The sequence below is a fragment of the Pimephales promelas genome, chromosome 14 (assembly GCF_988280905.1).
Source record: "Pimephales promelas chromosome 14, fPimPro1.hap1.1, whole genome shotgun sequence".
Taxonomy (NCBI): domain Eukaryota; kingdom Metazoa; phylum Chordata; class Actinopteri; order Cypriniformes; family Leuciscidae; genus Pimephales; species Pimephales promelas.
Window position 1 is genome coordinate 4,730,063 of NC_142782.1, and position 24,759 is coordinate 4,754,821.

At 39.4% G+C, this 24,759-nt stretch overlaps 1 protein-coding gene across 1 annotated transcript in view; it reads left to right on the forward strand.

Annotated features, from left to right (window-relative positions):
- Window positions 1-24,759, forward strand: part of disp3 (dispatched RND transporter family member 3) — a 146,561-nt gene that overhangs the window by 111,697 nt on the left and 10,105 nt on the right. Inside the window, exons 16-17 of the mRNA XM_089119299.1 lie at window positions 20,005-20,131; window positions 20,213-20,358. Coding sequence (XP_088975425.1) covers window positions 20,005-20,131; window positions 20,213-20,358 — 273 coding nt within the window. The remainder of the gene's footprint in view (window positions 1-20,004; window positions 20,132-20,212; window positions 20,359-24,759) is intronic.

Below are 24,759 nucleotides of genomic sequence, written 5' to 3' on the forward strand. Positions count from 1 at the left end.
TGTCGTTTTCGGGCGAAAAATTAAGTTTCTCCAATCTTCTCAAAACTCTGAATTATGATAGAGGGCTGTGAGACTTTGACCTGAGTGCAAAAATGGAGGCTCTAGACCCTTCCAGAGCTGAGATATCGAAATTCAAAATTTCGACCCGAAAAAAAAACGACAGTGTTACCCCTTTCGGTTTTTTTCATTTTCGGGCGAAAAATTAAGTTTCTCCAATCTTCTCAAAACTCTGGATTATGATAGAGGGATGTGAGACTTTGACCTGAGTGCAAAAATGGAGGCTCTAGACCCTTCCAGAGCTGAGATATCAAAATTCAAAATTTCGACCCGAAATAAAAAACGACAGTGTTACCCCTTTCGTTTTTTTTTCGTTTTCGGGCGAAAAATTAAGTTTCTCCAATCTTCTCAAAACTCTGGATTATGATAGAGGGCTGTGAGACTTTGACCTGGGTGCAAAAATGGAGGCTCTAGACCCTACCAGAGCTGAGATATCAAAATTCAAAATTTCGACCCGAAATAAAAAACGACAGTGTTACCCCTTTCGTTTTTTTTCATTTTCGGATGAAAAATTAAGTTTCTCCAATCTTCTCAAAACTCTGGATTATGATAGAGGGCTGTGAGACTTTGACTTGAGTGCAAAAATGGAGGCTCTAGACCCTTCCAGAGCTGAGATATCAAAATTCAAAATTTCGACCCGAAATAAAAAACGACAGTGTTACCCCTTTCGTTTTTTTCGTTTTCGGGCAAAAAATTAAGTTTCTCCAATCTTCTCAAAACTCTGGATTATGATCGAGGGCTGTGAGACTTTGACCTGAGTGCAAAAATGGAGGCTCTAGACCCTTCCAGAGCTGAGATATCGAAATTCAAAATTTCGACCCGAAAAAAAAACGTCAGTGTTACCCCTTTCATTTTTTTTTCGTTTTTGGGCGAAAAATTAAGTTTCTCAAATCTTCTCAAAACTCTGGATTATGATAGAGGGCCACGAGACTTTGACCTGAGTGCAAAAATGGAGGCTCTAGACCCTTCCAGAGCTGAGATATCGAAATTCAAAATTTCGACCCGAAAAAAAAACGACAGTGTTACCCCTTTCGTTTTTTTTCGTTTTCGGGCGAAAAATTAAGTTTCTCCAATCTTCTCAAAACCCTGGATTATGATAGAGGGCTGTGAGACTTTGACCTGGGTGCAAAAATGGAGGCTCTAGACCCTTCCAGAGCTGAGATATCGAAATTCAAAATTTCGACCCGAAAAAACACGACAGTGTTACCCCTTTCGTTTTTTTTAGTTTTTGGGCGAAAAATTAAGTTTCTCCAATCTTCTCAAAACTCTGGATTATGATAGAGGGCTGTGAGACTTTGACCTGAGTGCAAAAATGGAGGCTCTAGACCCTTCCAGAGCCGAGATATCAAAATTTCGACCCGAAATAAAAAACGACAGCGTTACCCCTTTCGTTTTTTGTCGTTTTCGGGCGAAAAATTAAGTTTCTCCAATCTTCTCAAAACTCTGAATTATGATAGAGGGCTGTGAGACTTTGACCTGAGTGCAAAAATGGAGGCTCTAGACCCTTCCAGAGCTGAGATATCGAAATTCAAAATTTCGACCCGAAAAAAAAACGACAGTGTTACCCCTTTCGGTTTTTTTCATTTTCGGGCGAAAAATTAAGTTTCTCCAATCTTCTCAAAACTCTGGATTATGATAGAGGGATGTGAGACTTTGACCTGAGTGCAAAAATGGAGGCTCTAGACCCTTCCCGAGCTGAGATATCAAAATTCAAAATTTCGACCCGAAATAAAAAACGACAGTGTTACCCCTTTCGTTTTTTTTCGTTTTCGGGCGAAAAATTAAGTTTCTCCAATCTTCTCAAAACTCTGGATTATGATAGAGGGCTGTGAGACTTTGACCTGAGTGCAAAAATGGAGGCTCTAGACCCTTCCAGAGCTGAGATATCGAAATTCAAAATTTCGACCCGAAAAAAAAAACGACAGTGTTACCCCTTTCGTTTTTTTTTCGTTTTCGTGCGAAAAATTAAGTTTATCCAATCTTCTCAAAACTCTGGATTATGATAGAGGGATGTGAGACTTTGACCTGAGTGCAAAAATGGAGGCTCTAGACCTTTCCAGAGCTGAGATATCAAAATTCAAAATTTCGACCTGAAAAAAAAACGACAGTGTTACCCCTTTCGTTTTTTTTCGTTTTCGGGCGAAAAATTAAGTTTCTCAAATCTTCTCAAAACTGTGGATTATGATAGAGGGCTGTGAGACTTTGACCTGAGTGCAAAAATGGAGGCTCTAGACCCTTCCAGAGCTGAGATATCAAAATTCAAAATTTCGACCCGAAAAAAAAAAACGACAGTGTTACCCCTTTCGTTTTTTTTTCGTTTTTGGGCGAAAAATTAAGTTTCTCCAATCTTCTCAAAACTCTGGATTCTGATAGAGGGCTGTGAGACTTTGACCTGGGTGCAAAAATGGAGGCTCTAGACCCTTCCAGAGCTGAGATATAAAAATAAAAAATTTCGACCCGAAAAAAAAACGACAGTGTTACCCCTTTCGTTTTTTTTCGTTTTCGGGCGAAAAATTAAGTTTCTCCAATCTTCTCAAAACTCTGGATTCTGATAGAGGGCTGTGAGACTTTGACCTGAGTGCAAAAATGGAGGCTCTAGACCCTTCTAGAGCTGAGATATCGAAATTCAAAATTTCGACCCGAAAAAAAAAACGACAGTGTTACCCCTTTCGTTTTTTTTCGTTTTCGGGCGAAAAATTAAGTTTCTCAAATCTTCTCAAAACTCTGGATTATGATAGAGGGCCACGAGACTTTGACCTGAGTGCAAAAATGGAGGCTCTAGACCCTTCCAGAGCTGAGATATCGAAATTCAAAATTTTGACCCGAAAAAAAAAACGACAGTGTTACCCCTTTCGTTTTTTTTCGTTTTCGGGCGAAAAATTAAGTTTCTCCAATCTTCTCAAAACTCTGGATTATGATAGAGGGCTGTGAGACTTTGACCTGTGTGCAAAAATGGAGGCTCTAGACCCTTCCAGAGCTGAGATATCAAAAGTCAAAATTTCGACCCGAAATAAAAAAAACGACAGTGTTACCCCTTTCGTTTTTTTTCATTTTCGGATGAAAATTAAGTTTCTCCAATCTTCTCAAAACTCTGGATTATGATAGAGGGCTGTGAGACTTTGACCTGAGTGCAAAAATGGAGGCTCTAGACCCTTCCAGAGCTGAGATATCGAAATTCAAAATTTCGACCCGAAAAAAAAACGACAGTGTTACCCCTTTCGTTTTTTTTCGTTTTCGGGCAAAAAATTAAGTTTCTCCAATCTTCTCAAAACTCTGGATTATGATAGAGGGCTGTGAGACTTTGACCTGGGTGCAAAAATGGAGGCTCTAGACCCTTCCAGAGCTGAGATATCAAAATTCAAAATTTCGACCCGAAAAAAAAACGACAGTGTTACCCCTTTCGTTTTTTTTCGTTTTTGGGCGAAAAATTAAGTTTCTCCAATCTTCTCAAAACTCTGGATTCTGATAGAGGGCTGTGAGACTTTGACCTGGGTGCAAAAATGGAGGCTCTAGACCCTTCCAGAGCTGAGATATCGAAATTCAAAATTTTGACCCGAAAAAAAAAACGACAGTGTTACCCCTTTCGTTTTTTTTCGTTTTCGGGCGAAAAATTAAGTTTCTCCAATCTTCTCAAAACTCTGGATTATGATAGAGGGCTGTGAGACTTTGACCTGGGTGCAAAAATGGAGGCTCTAGACCCTACCAGAGCTGAGATATCAAAATTCAAAATTTCGACCCGAAATAAAAAACGACAGTGTTACCCCTTTCGTTTTTTTCATTTTCGGATGAAAAATTAAGTTTCTCCAATCTTCTCAAAACTCTGGATTATGATAGAGGGCTGTGAGACTTTGACTTGAGTGCAAAAATGGAGGCTCTAGACCCTTCCAGAGCTGAGATATCAAAATTCAAAATTTCGACCCGAAATAAAAAACGACAGTGTTACCCCTTTCGTTTTTTTCGTTTTCGGGCAAAAAATTAAGTTTCTCCAATCTTCTCAAAACTCTGGATTATGATAGAGGGCTGTGAGACTTTGACCTGAGTGCAAAAATGGAGGCTCTAGACCCTTCCAGAGCTGAGATATCGAAATTCAAAATTTCGACCCGAAAAAAAAACGTCAGTGTTACCCCTTTCATTTTTTTTTCGTTTTTGGGCGAAAAATTAAGTTTCTCAAATCTTCTCAAAACTCTGGATTATGATAGAGGGCCACGAGACTTTGACCTGAGTGCAAAAATGGAGGCTCTAGACCCTTCCAGAGCTGAGATATCGAAATTCAAAATTTCGACCCGAAAAAAAAACGACAGTGTTACCCCTTTCGTTTTTTTTCGTTTTCGGGCGAAAAATTAAGTTTCTCCAATCTTCTCAAAACTCTGGATTATGATAGAGGGCTGTGAGACTTTGACCTGGGTGCAAAAATGGAGGCTCTAGACCCTTCCAGAGCTGAGATATCGAAATTCAAAATTTCGACCCGAAAAAACACGACAGTGTTACCCCTTTCGTTTTTTTTTGTTTTTGGGCGAAAAATTAAGTTTCTCCAATCTTCTCAAAACTCTGGATTATGATAGAGGGCTGTGAGACTTTGACCTGAGTGCAAAAATGGAGGCTCTAGACCCTTTCAGAGCCGAGATATCAAAATTCAAAATTTCGACCCGAAATAAAAAACGACAGCGTTACCCCTTTCGTTTTTTTTAGTTTTTGGGCGAAAAATTAAGTTTCTCCAATCTTCTCAAAACTCTGGATTATGATAGAGGGCTGTGAGACTTTGACCTGAGTGCAAAAATGGAGGCTCTAGACCCTTCCAGAGCCGAGATATCAAAATTCAAAATTTCGACCCGAAATAAAAAACGACAGCGTTACCCCTTTCGTTTTTTGTCGTTTTCGGGCGAAAAATTAAGTTTCTCCAATCTTCTCAAAACTCTGAATTATGATAGAGGGCTGTGAGACTTTGACCTGAGTGCAAAAATGGAGGCTCTAGACCCTTCCAGAGCTGAGATATCGAAATTCAAAATTTCGACCCGAAAAAAAAACGACAGTGTTACCCCTTTCGTTTTTTTTCGTTTTTGGGCGAAAAATTAAGTTTCTCCAATCTTCTCAAAACTCTGGATTATGATAGAGGGCTGTGAGACTTTGACCTGGGTGCAAAAATGGAGGCTCTAGACCCTACCAGAGCTGAGATATCAAAATTCAAAATTTCGACCCGAAATAAAAAACGACAGTGTTACCCCTTTCGTTTTTTTTCATTTTCGGATGAAAAATTAAGTTTCTCCAATCTTCTCAAAACTCTGGATTATGATAGAGGGCTGTGAGACTTTGACTTGAGTGCAAAAATGGAGGCTCTAGACCCTTCCAGAGCTGAGATATCGAAATTCAAAATTTCGACCCGAAAAAAAAACGTCAGTGTTACCCCTTTCATTTTTTTTTCGTTTTTGGGCGAAAAATTAAGTTTCTCAAATCTTCTCAAAACTCTGGATTATGATAGAGGGCCACGAGACTTTGACCTGAGTGCAAAAATGGAGGCTCTAGACCCTTCCAGAGCTGAGATATCGAAATTCAAAATTTCGACCCGAAAAAAAAACGACAGTGTTACCCCTTTCGTTTTTTTTCGTTTTCGGGCGAAAAATTAAGTTTCTCCAATCTTCTCAAAACTCTGGATTATGATAGAGGGCTGTGAGACTTTGACCTGGGTGCAAAAATGGAGGCTCTAGACCCTTCCAGAGCTGAGATATCGAAATTCAAAATTTCGACCCGAAAAAACACGACAGTGTTACCCCTTTCGTTTTTTTTTGTTTTTGGGCGAAAAATTAAGTTTCTCCAATCTTCTCAAAACTCTGGATTATGATAGAGGGCTGTGAGACTTTGACCTGAGTGCAAAAATGGAGGCTCTAGACCCTTTCAGAGCCGAGATATCAAAATTCAAAATTTCGACCCGAAATAAAAAACGACAGCGTTACCCCTTTCGTTTTTTTTAGTTTTTGGGCGAAAAATTAAGTTTCTCCAATCTTCTCAAAACTCTGGATTATGATAGAGGGCTGTGAGACTTTGACCTGAGTGCAAAAATGGAGGCTCTAGACCCTTCCAGAGCCGAGATATCAAAATTCAAAATTTCGACCCGAAATAAAAAACGACAGCGTTACCCCTTTCGTTTTTTGTCGTTTTCGGGCGAAAAATTAAGTTTCTCCAATCTTCTCAAAACTCTGAATTATGATAGAGGGCTGTGAGACTTTGACCTGAGTGCAAAAATGGAGGCTCTAGACCCTTCCAGAGCTGAGATATCGAAATTCAAAATTTCGACCCGAAAAAAAAACGACAGTGTTACCCCTTTCGTTTTTTTTCGTTTTTGGGCGAAAAATTAAGTTTCTCCAATCTTCTCAAAACTCTGGATTATGATAGAGGGCTGTGAGACTTTGACCTGGGTGCAAAAATGGAGGCTCTAGACCCTACCAGAGCTGAGATATCAAAATTCAAAATTTCGACCCGAAATAAAAAACGACAGTGTTACCCCTTTCGTTTTTTTTCATTTTCGGATGAAAAATTAAGTTTCTCCAATCTTCTCAAAACTCTGGATTATGATAGAGGGCTGTGAGACTTTGACTTGAGTGCAAAAATGGAGGCTCTAGACCCTTCCAGAGCTGAGATATCAAAATTCAAAATTTCGACCCGAAATAAAAAACGACAGTGTTACCCCTTTCGTTTTTTTCGTTTTCGGGCAAAAAATTAAGTTTCTCCAATCTTCTCAAAACTCTGGATTATGATCGAGGGCTGTGAGACTTTGACCTGAGTGCAAAAATGGAGGCTCTAGACCCTTCCAGAGCTGAGATATCGAAATTCAAAATTTCGACCCGAAAAAAAAACGTCAGTGTTACCCCTTTCATTTTTTTTTCGTTTTTGGGCGAAAAATTAAGTTTCTCAAATCTTCTCAAAACTCTGGATTATGATAGAGGGCCACGAGACTTTGACCTGAGTGCAAAAATGGAGGCTCTAGACCCTTCCAGAGCTGAGATATCGAAATTCAAAATTTCGACCCGAAAAAAAAACGACAGTGTTACCCCTTTCGTTTTTTTTCGTTTTCGGGCGAAAAATTAAGTTTCTCCAATCTTCTCAAAACCCTGGATTATGATAGAGGGCTGTGAGACTTTGACCTGGGTGCAAAAATGGAGGCTCTAGACCCTTCCAGAGCTGAGATATCGAAATTCAAAATTTCGACCCGAAAAAACACGACAGTGTTACCCCTTTCGTTTTTTTTAGTTTTTGGGCGAAAAATTAAGTTTCTCCAATCTTCTCAAAACTCTGGATTATGATAGAGGGCTGTGAGACTTTGACCTGAGTGCAAAAATGGAGGCTCTAGACCCTTCCAGAGCCGAGATATCAAAATTTCGACCCGAAATAAAAAACGACAGCGTTACCCCTTTCGTTTTTTGTCGTTTTCGGGCGAAAAATTAAGTTTCTCCAATCTTCTCAAAACTCTGAATTATGATAGAGGGCTGTGAGACTTTGACCTGAGTGCAAAAATGGAGGCTCTAGACCCTTCCAGAGCTGAGATATCGAAATTCAAAATTTCGACCCGAAAAAAAAACGACAGTGTTACCCCTTTCGGTTTTTTTCATTTTCGGGCGAAAAATTAAGTTTCTCCAATCTTCTCAAAACTCTGGATTATGATAGAGGGATGTGAGACTTTGACCTGAGTGCAAAAATGGAGGCTCTAGACCCTTCCCGAGCTGAGATATCAAAATTCAAAATTTCGACCCGAAATAAAAAACGACAGTGTTACCCCTTTCGTTTTTTTTCGTTTTCGGGCGAAAAATTAAGTTTCTCCAATCTTCTCAAAACTCTGGATTATGATAGAGGGCTGTGAGACTTTGACCTGAGTGCAAAAATGGAGGCTCTAGACCCTTCCAGAGCTGAGATATCGAAATTCAAAATTTCGACCCGAAAAAAAAAACGACAGTGTTACCCCTTTCGTTTTTTTTTCGTTTTCGTGCGAAAAATTAAGTTTATCCAATCTTCTCAAAACTCTGGATTATGATAGAGGGATGTGAGACTTTGACCTGAGTGCAAAAATGGAGGCTCTAGACCTTTCCAGAGCTGAGATATCAAAATTCAAAATTTCGACCTGAAAAAAAAACGACAGTGTTACCCCTTTCGTTTTTTTTCGTTTTCGGGCGAAAAATTAAGTTTCTCAAATCTTCTCAAAACTGTGGATTATGATAGAGGGCTGTGAGACTTTGACCTGAGTGCAAAAATGGAGGCTCTAGACCCTTCCAGAGCTGAGATATCAAAATTCAAAATTTCGACCCGAAAAAAAAAAACGACAGTGTTACCCCTTTCGTTTTTTTTTCGTTTTTGGGCGAAAAATTAAGTTTCTCCAATCTTCTCAAAACTCTGGATTCTGATAGAGGGCTGTGAGACTTTGACCTGGGTGCAAAAATGGAGGCTCTAGACCCTTCCAGAGCTGAGATATAAAAATAAAAAATTTCGACCCGAAAAAAAAACGACAGTGTTACCCCTTTCGTTTTTTTTCGTTTTCGGGCGAAAAATTAAGTTTCTCCAATCTTCTCAAAACTCTGGATTCTGATAGAGGGCTGTGAGACTTTGACCTGAGTGCAAAAATGGAGGCTCTAGACCCTTCTAGAGCTGAGATATCGAAATTCAAAATTTCGACCCGAAAAAAAAACGACAGTGTTACCCCTTTCGTTTTTTTTCGTTTTCGGGCGAAAAATTAAGTTTCTCAAATCTTCTCAAAACTCTGGATTATGATAGAGGGCCACGAGACTTTGACCTGAGTGCAAAAATGGAGGCTCTAGACCCTTCCAGAGCTGAGATATCGAAATTCAAAATTTTGACCCGAAAAAAAAAACGACAGTGTTACCCCTTTCGTTTTTTTTCGTTTTCGGGCGAAAAATTAAGTTTCTCCAATCTTCTCAAAACTCTGGATTATGATAGAGGGCTGTGAGACTTTGACCTGTGTGCAAAAATGGAGGCTCTAGACCCTTCCAGAGCTGAGATATCAAAATTCAAAATTTCGACCCGAAATAAAAAAAACGACAGTGTTACCCCTTTCGTTTTTTTTCATTTTCGGCTGAAAATTAAGTTTCTCCAATCTTCTCAAAACTCTGGATTATGATAGAGGGCTGTGAGACTTTGACCTGAGTGCAAAAATGGAGGCTCTAGACCCTTCCAGAGCTGAGATATCGAAATTCAAAATTTCGACCCGAAAAAAAAACAACAGTGTTACCCCTTTCGTTTTTTTTCGTTTTCGGGCAAAAAATTAAGTTTCTCCAATCTTCTCAAAACTCTGGATTATGATAGAGGGCTGTGAGACTTTGACCTGGGTGCAAAAATGGAGGCTCTAGACCCTTCCAGAGCTGAGATATCAAAATTCAAAATTTCGACCCGAAATAAAAAACGACAGTGTTACCCCTTTCGTTTTTTTTCATTTTCGGATGAAAAATTAAGTTTCTCCAATCTTCTCAAAACTCTGGATTATGATAGAGGGCTGTGAGACTTTGACCTGAGTGCAAAAATGGAGGCTCTAGACCCTTCCAGAGCTGAGATATCGAAATTCAAAATTTCGACCCGAAAAAAAAACGACAGTGTTACCCCTTTCGGTTTTTTTCATTTTCGGGCGAAAAATTAAGTTTCTCCGATCTTCTCAAAACTCTGGATTCTGATAGAGGGCTGTGAGACTTTGACCTGGGTGCAAAAATGGAGGCTCTAGACCCTACCAGAGCTGAGATATCAAAATTCAAAATTTCGACCCGAAATAAAAAACGACAGTGTTACCCCTTTCGTTTTTTTTCATTTTCGGATGAAAAATTAAGTTTCTCCAATCTTCTCAAAACTCTGGATTATGATAGAGGGCTGTGAGACTTTGACTTGAGTGCAAAAATGGAGGCTCTAGACCCTTCCAGAGCTGAGATATCAAAATTCAAAATTTCGACCCGAAATAAAAAACGACAGTGTTACCCCTTTCGTTTTTTTCGTTTTCGGGCAAAAAATTAAGTTTCTCCAATCTTCTCAAAACTCTGGATTATGATAGAGGGCTGTGAGACTTTGACCTGAGTGCAAAAATGGAGGCTCTAGACCCTTCCAGAGCTGAGATATCGAAATTCAAAATTTCGACCCGAAAAAAAAACGTCAGTGTTACCCCTTTCATTTTTTTTTCGTTTTTGGGCGAAAAATTAAGTTTCTCAAATCTTCTCAAAACTCTGGATTATGATAGAGGGCCACGAGACTTTGACCTGAGTGCAAAAATGGAGGCTCTAGACCCTTCCAGAGCTGAGATATCGAAATTCAAAATTTCGACCCGAAAAAAAAACGACAGTCTTACCCCTTTCGTTTTTTTTCGTTTTCGGGCGAAAAATTAAGTTTCTCCAATCTTCTCAAAACCCTGGATTATGATAGAGGGCTGTGAGACTTTGACCTGGGTGCAAAAATGGAGGCTCTAGACCCTTCCAGAGCTGAGATATCGAAATTCAAAATTTCGACCCGAAAAAAAAACGACAGTGTTACCCCTTTCGGTTTTTTTCATTTTCGGGCGAAAAATTGAGTTTCTCCAATCTTCTCAAAACTCTGGATTATGATAGAGGGATGTGAGACTTTGACCTGAGTGCAAAAATGGAGGCTCTAGACCCTTCCAGAGCTGAGATATCAAAATTCAAAATTTCGACCCGAAATAAAAAACGACAGTGTTACCCCTTTCGTTTTTTTTCGTTTTCGGGCGAAAAATTAAGTTTCTCCAATCTTCTCAAAACTCTGGATTATGATAGAGGGCTGTGAGACTTTGACCTGAGTGCAAAAATGGAGGCTCTAGACCCTTCCAGAGCTGAGATATCGAAATTCAAAATTTCGACCCGAAAAAAAAACGACAGTGTTACCCCTTTCGTTTTTTTTTTTCGTTTTCGGGCGAAAAATTAAGTTTATCCAATCTTCTCAAAACTCTGGATTATGATAGAGGGATGTGAGACTTTGACCTGAGTGCAAAAATGGAGGCTCTAGACCTTTCCAGAGCTGAGATATCAAAATTCAAAATTTCGACCTGAAAAAAAAACGACAGTGTTACCCCTTTCGTTTTTTTTCGTTTTCGGGCGAAAAATTAAGTTTCTCAAATCTTCTCAAAACTGTGGATTATGATAGAGGGCTGTGAGACTTTGACCTGAGTGCAAAAATGGAGGCTCTAGACCCTTCCAGAGCTGAGATATCAAAATTCAAAATTTCGACCCGAAAAAAAAAAACGACAGTGTTACCCCTTTCGTTTTTTTTTCGTTTTTGGGCGAAAAATTAAGTTTCTCCAATCTTCTCAAAACTCTGGATTCTGATAGAGGGCTGTGAGACTTTGACCTGGGTGCAAAAATGGAGGCTCTAGACCCTTCCAGAGCTGAGATATAAAAATAAAAAATTTCGACCCGAAGAAAAAAAAACGACAGTGTTACCCCTTTCGTTTTTTTTCGTTTTCGGGCGAAAAATTAAGTTTCTCCAATCTTCTCAAAACTCTGGATTCTGATAGAGGGCTGTGAGACTTTGACCTGAGTGCAAAAATGGAGGCTCTAGACCCTTCCAGAGCTGAGATATCGAAATTCAAAATTTCGACCCGAAAAAAAAACGACAGTGTTACCCCTTTCGTTTTTTTTCGTTTTCGGGCGAAAAATTAAGTTTCTCAAATCTTCTCAAAACTCTGGATTATGATAGAGGGCCACGAGACTTTGACCTGAGTGCAAAAATGGAGGCTCTAGACCCTTCCAGAGCTGAGATATCGAAATTCAAAATTTTGACCCGAAAAAAAAAACGACAGTGTTACCCCTTTCGTTTTTTTTCGTTTTCGGGCGAAAAATTAAGTTTCTCCAATCTTCTCAAAACTCTGGATTATGATAGAGGGCTGTGAGACTTTGACCTGTGTGCAAAAATGGAGGCTCTAGACCCTTCCAGAGCTGAGATATCAAAATTCAAAATTTCGACCCGAAATAAAAAAAACGACAGTGTTACCCCTTTCGTTTTTTTTCATTTTCGGATGAAAAATTAAGTTTCTCCAATCTTCTCAAAACTCTGGATTATGATAGAGGGCTGTGAGACTTTGACCTGAGTGCAAAAATGGAGGCTCTAGACCCTTCCAGAGCTGAGATATCGAAATTCAAAATTTCGACCCGAAAAAAAAAACGACAGTGTTACCCCTTTCGTTTTTTTTCGTTTTCGGGCAAAAAATTAAGTTTCTCCAATCTTCTCAAAACTCTGGATTATGATAGAGGGCTGTGAGACTTTGACCTGGGTGCAAAAATGGAGGCTCTAGACCCTTCCAGAGCTGAGATATCAAAATTCAAAATTTCGACCCGAAATAAAAAACGACAGTGTTACCCCTTTCGTTTTTTTTCATTTTCGGATGAAAAATTAAGTTTCTCCAATCTTCTCAAAACTCTGGATTATGATAGAGGGCTGTGAGACTTTGACCTGAGTGCAAAAATGGAGGCTCTAGACCCTTCCAGAGCTGAGATATCGAAATTCAAAATTTCGACCCGAAAAAAAAACGACAGTGTTACCCCTTTCGGTTTTTTTCATTTTTGGGGCGAAAAATTAAGTTTCTCCAATCTTCTCAAAACTCTGGATTATGATAGAGGGCTGTGAGACTTTGACCTGAGTGCAAAAATGGAGGCTCTAGACCCTTCCAGAGCTGAGATATCGAAATTCAAAATTTCGACCCGAAAAAAAAACGACAGTGTTACCCCTTTCGTTTTTTTTCGTTTTCGGGCGAAAAATTAAGTTTATCCAATCTTCTCAAAACTCTGGATTATGATAGAGGGATGTGAGACTTTGACCTGAGTGCAAAAATGGAGGCTCTAGACCTTTCCAGAGCTGAGATATCAAAATTCAAAATTTCGACCTGAAAAAAAAACGACAGTGTTACCCCTTTCGTTTTTTTTCGTTTTCGGGCGAAAAATTAAGTTTCTCAAATCTTCTCAAAACTGTGGATTATGATAGAGGGCTGTGAGACTTTGACCTGAGTGCAAAAATGGAGGCTCTAGACCCTTCCAGAGCTGAGATATCAAAATTCAAAATTTCGACCCGAAAAAAAAAACGACAGTGTTACCCCTTTCGTTTTTTTTCGTTTTTGGGCGAAAAATTAAGTTTCTCCAATCTTCTCAAAACTCTGGATTCTGATAGAGGGCTGTGAGACTTTGACCTGGGTGCAAAAATGGAGGCTCTAGACCCTTCCAGAGCTGAGATATAAAAATTAAAAATTTCGACCCGAAAAAAAAACGACAGTGTTACCCCTTTCGTTTTTTTTCGTTTTCGGCGAAAAATTAAGTTTCTCCAATCTTCTCAAAACTCTGGATTCTGATAGAGGGCTGTGAGACTTTGACCTGAGTGCAAAAATGGAGGCTCTAGACCCTTCCAGAGCTGAGATATCGAAATTCAAAATTTCGACCCGATAAAAAAACGACAGTGTTACCCCTTTCGTTTTTTTCGTTTTCGGGCGAAAAATTAAGTTTCTCAAATCTTCTCAAAACTCTGGATTATGATAGAGGGCCACGAGACTTTGACCTGAGTGCAAAAATGGAGGCTCTAGACCCTTCCAGAGCTGAGATATCGAAATTCAAAATTTTGACCCGAAAAAAAAAACGACAGTGTTACCCCTTTCGTTTTTTTTCGTTTTCGGGCGAAAAATTAAGTTTCTCCAATCTTCTCAAAACTCTGGATTATGATAGAGGGCTGTGAGACTTTGACCTGGGTGCAAAAATGGAGGCTCTAGACCCTTCCAGAGCTGAGATATCAAAATTCAAAATTTCGACCCGAAATAAAAAACGACAGTGTTACCCCTTTCGTTTTTTTTTTTTGTTTTCGGGCGAAAAATTAAGTTTCTCCAATCTTCTCAAAACTCTGGATTATGATAGAGGGCTGTGAGACTTTGACCTGAGTGCAAAAATGGAGGCTCTAGACCCTTCCAGAGCTGAGATATCGAAATTCAAAATTTCGACCCGAAATAAAAACGACAGTGTTACCCCTTTCGTTTTTTTTCGTTTTCGGGCGAAAAATTAAGTTTATCCAATCTTCTCAAAACTCTGGATTATGATAGAGGGATGTGAGACTTTGACCTGAGTGCAAAAATGGAGGCTCTAGACCTTTCCAGAGCTGAGATATCAAAATTCAAAATTTCGACCTGAAAAAAAAACGACAGTGTTACCCCTTTCGTTTTTTTTCGTTTTCGGGCGAAAAATTAAGTTTCTCAAATCTTCTCAAAACTGTGGATTATGATAGAGGGCTGTGAGACTTTGACCTGAGTGCAAAAATGGAGGCTCTAGACCCTTCCAGAGCTGAGATATCAAAATTCAAAATTTCGACCCGAAAAAAAAAACGACAGTGTTACCCCTTTCGTTTTTTTTCGTTTTTGGGCGAAAAATTAAGTTTCTCCAATCTTCTCAAAACTCTGGATTCTGATAGAGGGCTGTGAGACTTTGACCTGGGTGCAAAAATGGAGGCTCTAGACCCTTCCAGAGCTGAGATATAAAAATTAAAAATTTCGACCCGAAAAAAAAACGACAGTGTTACCCCTTTCGTTTTTTTTTTCGTTTTCGGCGAAAAATTAAGTTTCTCCAATCTTCTCAAAACTCTGGATTCTGATAGAGGGCTGTGAGACTTTGACCTGAGTGCAAAAATGGAGGCTCTAGACCCTTCCAGAGCTGAGATATCGAAATTCAAAATTTCGACCCGATAAAAAAACGACAGTGTTACCCCTTTCGTTTTTTTCGTTTTCGGGCGAAAAATTAAGTTTCTCAAATCTTCTCAAAACTCTGGATTATGATAGAGGGCCACGAGACTTTGACCTGAGTGCAAAAATGGAGGCTCTAGACCCTTCCAGAGCTGAGATATCGAAATTCAAAATTTTGACCCGAAAAAAAAAACGACAGTGTTACCCCTTTCGTTTTTTTTCGTTTTCGGGCGAAAAATTAAGTTTCTCCAATCTTCTCAAAACTCTGGATTATGATAGAGGGCTGTGAGACTTTGACCTGGGTGCAAAAATGGAGGCTCTAGACCCTTCCAGAGCTGAGATATCAAAATTCAAAATTTCGACCCGAAATAAAAAACGACAGTGTTACCCCTTTCGTTTTTTTTTTTTGTTTTCGGGCGAAAAATTAAGTTTCTCCAATCTTCTCAAAACTCTGGATTATGATAGAGGGCTGTGAGACTTTGACCTGAGTGCAAAAATGGAGGCTCTAGACCCTTCCAGAGCTGAGATATCGAAATTCAAAATTTCGACCCGAAAAAAAAACGACAGTGTTACCCCTTTCGTTTTTTTTTTTCGTTTTTGGGCGAAAAATTAAGTTTCTCAAATCTTCTCAAAACTCTGGATTATGATAGAGGGCCACGAGACTTTGACCTGAGTGCAAAAATGGAGGCTCTAGACCCTTCCAGAGCTGAGATATCGAAATTCAAAATTTCGTCCCGAAAAAAAAAACGACAGTGTTACCCCTTTCGTTTTTTTTCGTTTTCGGGCGAAAAATAAAGTTTCTCCAATCTTCTCAAAACTCTGGATTATGATAGAGGGCCACGAGACTTTGACCTGAGTGCAAAAATGGAGGCTCTAGACCCTTCCAGAGCTGAGATATCGAATTTCAAAATTTCGACCCGAAAAAAAAACGACAGTGTTACCCCTTTCGTTTTTTTTCGATTTCGGGCGAAAAATTAAGTTTCTCCAATCTTCTCAAAACTCTGGATTATGATAGAGGGCTGTGAGACTTTGACCTGAGTGCAAAAATGGAGGCTCTAGACCCTTCCAGAGCTGAGATATCGAAATTCAAAATTTCGACCCGAAAAAAAAAAAACGACAGTGTTACCCCTTTCGTTTTTTTTTCGTTTTCGGGCGAAAAATTAAGTTTCTCAAATCTTCTCAAAACTCTGGATTATGTGGAGAGCCACGAGACTTTGACCTGAGTGCAAAAATGGAGGCTCTAGACCTTTCCAGAGCTGAGATATCGAAATTCAAAATTTCGACCCGAAAAAAAAAACCCGACAGTGTTACCCCTTTCGTTTTTTTTCGTTTTCGGGCGAAAAATTAAGTTTCTCCAATCTTCTCAAAACTCTGGATTCTGATAGAGGGCCACAAGACAAAAAACGACAGTGTTACCCCTTTCGTTTTTTTTCATTTTCGGATTAAAAACTAAGTTTCTCCAATCTTCTCAAAACTCTGGATTATGATAGAGGGCTGTGAGACTTTGACCTGAGTGCAAAAATGGAGGCTCTAGACCCTTCCAGAGCTGAGATGTCAAAATTCAAAATTTCGACCCGAAATAAAAAACGACAGTGTTACCCCTTTCGTTTTTTTTTTTCGTTTTCGGGCGAAAAATTAAGTTTCTCCAATCTTCTCAAAACTCTGGATTATGATAGAGGGCTGTGAGACTTTGACCTGAGTGCGAAAATGGAGGCTCTAGACCCTTCCAGAGCTGAGATATCAAAATTCAAAATTTCGACCCGAAAAAAAAAACGACAGTGTTACTTACCCCTTTCGTTTTTTTTTTCGTTTTCGGCCGAAAAATTAAGTTTCTCCAATCTTCTCGAAACTTTGGATTATGATAGAGGGCTGTGAGACTTTGACCTGAGTGCAAAAATGAAGGCTCTAGACCCTTCCAGAGCTGAGATATCAAATTCAAAATTTCGACCCGAAAAAAAACGACAGTGTTACCCCTTTCGTTTTTTTTCGTTTTCGGGCCAAAAATTAAGTTTGTCCAATCTTCTCAAAACTCTGGATTCTGATAGAGGGCTGTAAGACTTTGACCTGAGTGCAAAAATGGAGGATCTAGACCCTTCCAGAGCTGAGATATCGAAATTCAAAATTTCGACCCGAAAAAAAACCGACAGTGTTACCCCTTTCGTTTTTTTTTTTTTTTCATTTTCGGCCGAAAAATTAAGTTTCTCCAATCTTCTCAAAACTCTGGATTATGATAGAGGGCTGTGAGACTTTGACCTGAGTGCAAAAATGGAGGCTCTAGACCAGTGTTTCCCAAACTTTTTTTCTGGCGACCCACATTTTAAAGTCGATAAATCCTTGTGACCCAAAAAACATTAGGCCCATATAGTTCATATATCACGAAGAGAATTTATGCATTAACAAAATATGTATGACCATTTTTTAAGGTCATTTTTTAAGCTTCCAGTTCACTATTTAAAAGAGATACAGATATTTGACAAAGCACTTTTTTTGTTTAACCTGTTGTTGACAATATGCAGAGGTGAAATGAGAAAGGAAAAGTTGACAGGGCATCTCATTGTTTTCATATTCTCATAGTTACAGTGTACATAATTTACTATAATAATTATTATAGGCTTAAATTAAAATATTCTGACACTGAGACTTTGTAACCATGCATGGCTCACTACCACTGCATAAAAATGCCTAAACAGGCACAAAAAAAAAAAACTACACACACGATTAAATACATATTCCTCTACCCCCCTAATAAATCTAAGGCAATATAAATGACTATAACATAGCATTCAATATAAATATTCCACATTTATGCCCAAACCATGGTAAATTATTCAGCCCGATCTCATGAAAGTTCGTGTTGAAATTATTACATTCAGGCTATTACATGGTAAATGTTTGTAAGGGGGGTGATTAGGGCATTTAGTCTTCTAACTTTATTCATGTTTCTTCTATTTTTCTCATCAGTAGTGTTGGGAATGTTAAGACTGTTTCATCCGATTTAAAACTAGTTAAAATCATTGAGTGATGTGTGGTTTGTAAGAGAGAGGAGTACGTGTCCGACGCTTCTTAAAGGATGTCGCGCAACGTTGTTTAATAATAGTGTCCGGGACCGGGAGTAAACGCAACTCCTTTAAGCTTTGCGTTCCGTTATCCACTGGGCCGTGCTGCCTAGTTCAAAGTAAACTAGTGAAACGACTGAAACCAGCGCTATTTTGTTCTCTATTTGTTGTTACTTACCGAGAAACCGCTTCAGGTGAACAAATCCGAATCGTTTCAGACCGTTATGCACGCGCGTTTGGCCAATGGCCAATTCATGGAAAGGAAATAATCAAACCAACGAATGATTATTATCGCTGGTTCAGTCGACAGAAATACGGGACACACATAAAAACTGCTGAAATATTCGGACTGTAAACTTTTCTCTCAGGTCAGTCGGGTCATGGTACACACACAGTGCGTGCGTATAGTCATCCAGCTGCACGCGCCACTGCGTCCACGCGCATATCTAACCAAATTTAGCCGCGCGGCACCACCAGAAAATAGGAGGAGAGGGAGGTTGGGGTGCCCTCGGCCGTATGGAGATGATTGGCGGGCCGCACTTGACCCGCGGGCCGCCAATTGAATAGCCCATATCTAGAGAGTAGCCTACAACACACTGAAAAATAGTGCTCGACTTGGCGACCCAGACAAAATCTCCCGCGACCCACGTGTGGGTCGGGACCCCGACTTTGGGAATGACTGCTCTAGACCCTTCCAGAGCTGAGATATCAAAATTCAAAATTTCGACCCGAAATAAAAACGACAGTGTTACCCCTTTCGTTTTTTTTTTCGTTTTTGGGCGAAAATTTAAGTTTCTCCAATCTTTTGAGGAAATTTTCTGCTCAAAATGACACATTCAAACACAAAAACGATCCATCAAATGTTACCGTCATTGTGTATTGTCTACCAAGTATTGAGGTCTATGCATTCACATCATGCTTTAACATATGATATGATGAAGTATAAATTACTTAGATAGGCTAAGTAAAACACATACTATAAATGACTAGTATAATTCAATAAAATTGTTTGAGTGAAATGTAATGCAAAGGAAATTACAACTAAATCGATATTAATCAACCTTTTACTAGCCAAGTTACTTATATTTTTTGTTACTTTTACTTAACTAATTTAAAGTTTACTTAATTCCATATTCCAAGTAAATTTTAACTTAAGATTTCTAATTAAAGCTACTGATAAATATGTTTAGGTTTTTACTTGGCAAATCTTTGTAAATTTACTAGCATTTTCTGAGTGGAAAAAGTTGCCTAGCTTTTTTCAAGTAAATCCTACTCCACATTTTTTTCAGTGAGCGCTACCCAGATAGCAAACTGACATTGAATCAACGTGGAAACATGACATCGAAACAACGTTGATCTGACATTGTTTTGCTCATCGAATTAACGTTGAACCAACGTCAGATGCGTCATTCTTTCAAAACTAACGGAAAATCAACTTGAAATCAACGCGTTGTTTCAACGTTATGACAGCAAACCAATTTTCGATTTTCATTTAGCTTTGAAGAATGCCGCGTCTGACGTTGGTTCAACATTAATTCGATGAGCAAAATCAACGTTGTTTCAATGTCATGAGAGACGTCGTTTCCACGCTGATTCAATGTCAGTTTGCTGTCTGGGTAAACTTTGTGAATGGCACGACAGAAAGCTTATCAAGTTCTCCGCACCTCCAATAGTGTAAAGGAAGCCACTCGCAAAGAATTTTAGGGCAATGCAAACACTTTGTGCTGTTGTTGAAGCCCGGCATCGAATCGAACATTAATGTGCAGTGTTGTAGTCGAGACCACCTCACTCGAGTCCGAGTCGACACCGAGTCCAGAGAGAGTCGAGTCCGAGTCGAGACCGAGACCAGAGACGGTCGAGTCCGAGTCCATAGAGAGTCGAGTCCGATTCGAGTCCGAGACCAGTGAGGGTTGATTACCTAATTTACTTTTATTTACTTAGAGAAATCCTTTTTTTTTTTTACTGAATTTACTTAGAGTTTAAGAAATATGATCAGTTTAGGGTAAAACGGCCACATAGTAGGTGGTGTTAAAAGTAATTTTATTACAATTTGTCATGCGCAGTTGCGCACTAGAAAATCACCAATCACTGGGCGTGTCAATCAATTTAAAGAAATATTTTATTAACATACATTAATAATCATGAAAAATATTTTTAATTGAACTTGAAAATGATTATTGATGTTCCTCCCCCTCAAAGGGTAGTGTGGTCTATGATCCAGACTTTGATGTTTTTAATGAGATCGGGCACTTGTGCAAGCTGTGCAAAGCCATCAGTGCCAATGCCAAGCTGGTGAAGCCTGGTGGAGCTCAGTGTTTGCCGTCAGGTGAGCGAGAATCATCCACGAGTTCTTCTCATATTCCCTTTCAGTCGGTCAGTTTTACCACGTCCCGTTTCTCTCTTTCAGGAAACAGCCTCACATCCATTCTGCCCTTACTTCACCCGGAGTGTCACTCTCTCCCCGAGCCCAACCTCTTGCCTGGCCAGCTGTCCCATGGTGCAGTGGGCATGCAGGGCGGGAGAGTGCACTGGATCTCTATGGCATTTGAATCAGTGAGTTTACTACTGCATTTCCATAGTTCACACATAAATGTCATTTTATGGTGCATTTTCCCTGTTTAGAGAGTATGACAGCCAGTGTTGGGGAGAGTTATTTTTAGAGGTACAACAAATTACGGTAACGCTTCCTTTTATGGTACAGTACTTACAGTGTACAGTGTACTTACCTAGAAAGTACTGGCTAATATAAGGTAAGTACATGGAACTGGGGTAGGTTCAGGGTTAGTACTAGTTATTACCCAGTAATTGCAGTTACTAAAATGGGTAACTGGACTGTAAAAGGAAGCGTTACCCAAATTAAATTACTTTTTTATTGAAAGTAATGTTATGTTACTTTTTATGACTTGGACTCTTTCAGGTCTTTGCATTGGTAATGTATTTTAACGCAGTAATGTATTCAACAACACAGCCTATATATATCATACACCTTGATTTTCTTTTAAAGACACATTTACAATATCATTATATTCTTTGAATATTTCCTGATCACTACACTACAAAAACTCTCTTAAAATCCACCTGGGGTGAAAATTAAATTTTTAATTGTTGTTATATGTTGTTATATGTTGTTTATATGTCTATGTGGTGTTTTAAAAAATGCTTTAAAACAAACCATGTGCAAATTCACAAGTCGACAGTGAACCAAAGACAGTCTCAAAAACACAATTTGAAATCGCTGGTGTTTCTGACGTCACAAACTACCTTGTAACCAATCAGATCATTGTGCCGGCAGGCTTTAGCATATCATTAACAGCGAACTAAGCCTCGAGAGATACCAGGTTATGCCGGTGTATTTTTTATGCCGGAAGATTTAGCAATAATGCTGGTGTATGATGTATATTACGATGTTATGATGAACTATATGCCTTTCTCTGACGTTCTGAGTTGTTTAAAGCGTTTCTGATGATTGTTAGAAGGCAGACTGAGATGGCGAACGGGAACATGGTTTGTGCAACATTAGCTGTATGATAACATAGTCAAGCAAAACGTTAATCATATTAATTATCGTTATGTGTCCGAGTAAGTTGGCCGAGTAGATCTCTGATTTGGCGTACAGTAAGTGAGTGGAGACGGGGCTAATTAGCATATTCATGTTTCCACGTATACTACTGTCACTGAAGCAAGAGTGTAGAGTTACATTCAATCTATTTTAAGCATGACATTTCTGAATATGTAATTTTGGTGATCAAAAATGAGTTTTAAGGGAAAAAAATGATTGACTACAGGGGGACTTTAACATTACGGGTTTTATTACCTATACCTACTGTGCAACTATTGAATGTCATGCTGTGGTTGGGATTTAAACAAATAGCATATCCATAACATGGTGCCATTTACACACCGGGAGCTGAAGAGTAATATTCAGAGAGAAAAAAAATGTTTTTAAGAGGTTTTTGAAGGAGAGAAGAGTAACTAACAATCCCGCACTAGAAGATCGTAAGGAGCGACCAGGAGCATACGGCTGAAGTAAATCAGATACGACCAAGGTTATGAGTTTTGTAAGTGAGAATTAGCACCTTGAAATTTATTCGCAAGAAAACCGCAATCCAATGAAGGGGACAGAGGATTGCAGAAATGTGAGGATTGGAGTGCTCATTCTTTCTTGTGTGAGTGATCAAGCAGCAGGCTGCAGAGTTTTGATCATATTGTAATCATCTGATATTTTAAGCTGAAAGGCCACAATGAAGTGAGTAATCTATTTGAGATGTGACAAAGCCATGCACAACAGTTTCAGCATCCTGAGAGGATTCGAAGACGAGGTGTGTTACGTAGGTGGAAAAAAGCTGTCTTTACCACTTTCAATGAGATTATTAAATGAAAGAGTGGATGGAATCAATGATAACTCCAAGATTTCGAACTATCGTAGAAGGCATTTTCAAGCCACCATCCAAATCTATCAGTTGACCAGATAGTTTCAACTGTTGATAGATTCAGTATTAGCTCAGTTTTACCTGAGTTAAATTTAAGGTATTTTGCCTCCAGCCAAAGCTTGAGTTCCTTGATGCAAGTTAATGTAGGTGGAAGGAAACACTGACGTGGGAGTTGTACTAAAATAAAACTGAATGTCATCAGCAGTGGAAGATAAACCTAGCCTGGCTAACGTCAGACCACGTCTCATTGACATTGAGACTTGGTCTGGGAACCACATGTTCATTTTCTCGTATTCGAGGTGTGGTTTACGAATGCCCAGAGCCGTTAATTGGGTGCTACGAATCTCTATCAAATGCGCCTGTAGTAGCTCATAGCCAATCGTTTCAATTATACCAGATGGCGTATGTAGAGCGAAAGACGAGGAAGAAGACGATGGGTCTTAGAGATTTATTTGCGTTCTTTCTAAACTACTGAACAACATCCAAGGCTGCATCGAAAGGTAACTTCACGTCTGCTGCCATGTTGGATCCATAAACAAACTGCTTCGGTGTGTTGCATAGACATCGTCATCATCTTGCTGCTCCCTCTCTACACTTAAGTAGCCCATTGAGTTTTAACAGACCCTCTAAGGCATGCATGGGGTTAGGCAGAGGGTTATTGAGATTGAATGGGGGAATATCACGTAAAAGAAAGGCAATGCTTCAATCGCACTATGATTGGTTTGTGCAATAAATCCCGCTTCTTGTATTCATGCCCGTTCACGAATCATTCTGAATGAACAGCATTATGGCGTCAACATTAATGGAAGACTGGTTAAAAGGTAGGTAAACAACTCACACACTTAGATATCACCGCTTTATGCCATGTCAAATCATGCCATGTTGGATCCATAGGTATAAACAAATTGCTTCGGTTTGTCACATAGACGTCGCAATCGTCTCGCTGCTCCCTCCCCGTTTTGTGATTGGTCCCCTCGCTAAGACGAAAATCTGGTCTATGGTATCCAGGCTGCCTAGCACCGTGAATAAAATCGCCCTGCTCCTGGGGAAACCCAGGCTAAGATAAACCCATAGTTTTGGATTATTTGTCCAATTGGTAACATATAAGTAGCGAAAAGAAGAGGGCCCAAGACAGAACCTTGAGTTAACCTTGATTTGTGCTTCTGGTAACAAATTGTTGCCTCCCTGTCAAAGAGAAGGAAAACCAGTCAAAGGCTGTGCCAGTTATTCCAATTGCTGATCGAACTGCATTAAGTACTGCATCCCTATACTGCTGAATGTGTTCAGTATATGCCAAGGAGTGAACAATAATGCCAGGTTTCTTATAAAACCTTTCTAGCTGGCAGCCCTTGGTTTTCATTTCCCTTAGCTCAGTGTTGAACTGCGGAGAAGTGCAAGAGGATGGAACGTATCTAGATTTTAAGGGGGCATATTGATTCAAAGTAGTAGAAATACTTTCATCATAGACATTAAGAATGTCTTCTGCCCTGGGAAGACTGAAACAGGCAGAAAGTATTACAAGTATATAGTATTTTATATCATTTTAGGAAGACGAGTATTATAAGCAGGGGAGACTGACCCGTGATTTGAAATGGCAAATATTCAAAGATGTCACATCATGGAAAGCAGACGGCTCAATGTGAAGACTCAAGACCGCCAGTCCAGACCCCCTCCCCCACCTCCACTTCGGGTCTTAGTCAAAATACCAGGAGGAGAGCGCAAATTGAGTTCAACAAAGTAATTTTATGTTTTCCAGGCTTCTGTGAGCATCAGCATATCAGAGTTATTATCAGAAATTAGGTCCCGGAGAACCAGTTAATGAACGAGTGTTGAGTAGGGCGAATTCCCACACTGCTGGAGACTCTTGTTAAGCACAGAGTCATTTCGGATCTCTTCTAGTGGCCTTAGAGAGGATAAGCAAGCTCTGCGATGTCCGTAGAAGATGATTTCTGTGTGCTTAAATTAATCTGTGAGACCAGATAGAGGGAATGGAAGCAGGCGAAGTGCTGTTCTTTCTAATAAATATAATAGAACATGATATATTCTTGGATGAGTAGCCTAGTCTAAGTCCTAGTCTAGTCTAGTCTAGTCTATTGCGCAGAGAATTGGTCCATTCAGTCCGGCTTATAAAAGCCCAGAAGTAACGCTGTATACAATTAATTAATAACCTGATTCTGTGTTTCGTGCAGGTGGTCAGAGTACTGGCGACATGTGAGAAGTGCTAATACGCAAGAAAAAGTGAGGGCACTTAAAATAAAGAAGTGCCAGGGGTGTTTCCTCTGAGGAGGCAAGGGAGGCAGTGCCTCCTCAAAAAATTAGATGAGAAGATAATCCATATTATAAAAATAAAACATGCAAATATTACGAAAAAGTGACATTAAAAAGCATATAAATCACTGTTTTTTCTAAAGTAACACTTAAGTGGCCAATTGAGTTTTAACAGACCATCAAGCATGCATGGGGTTTGGCGTTGCAGAGGGATATTGAGATTGAATGGGGGAAAGTCACGTAAGAGAAGGCAATG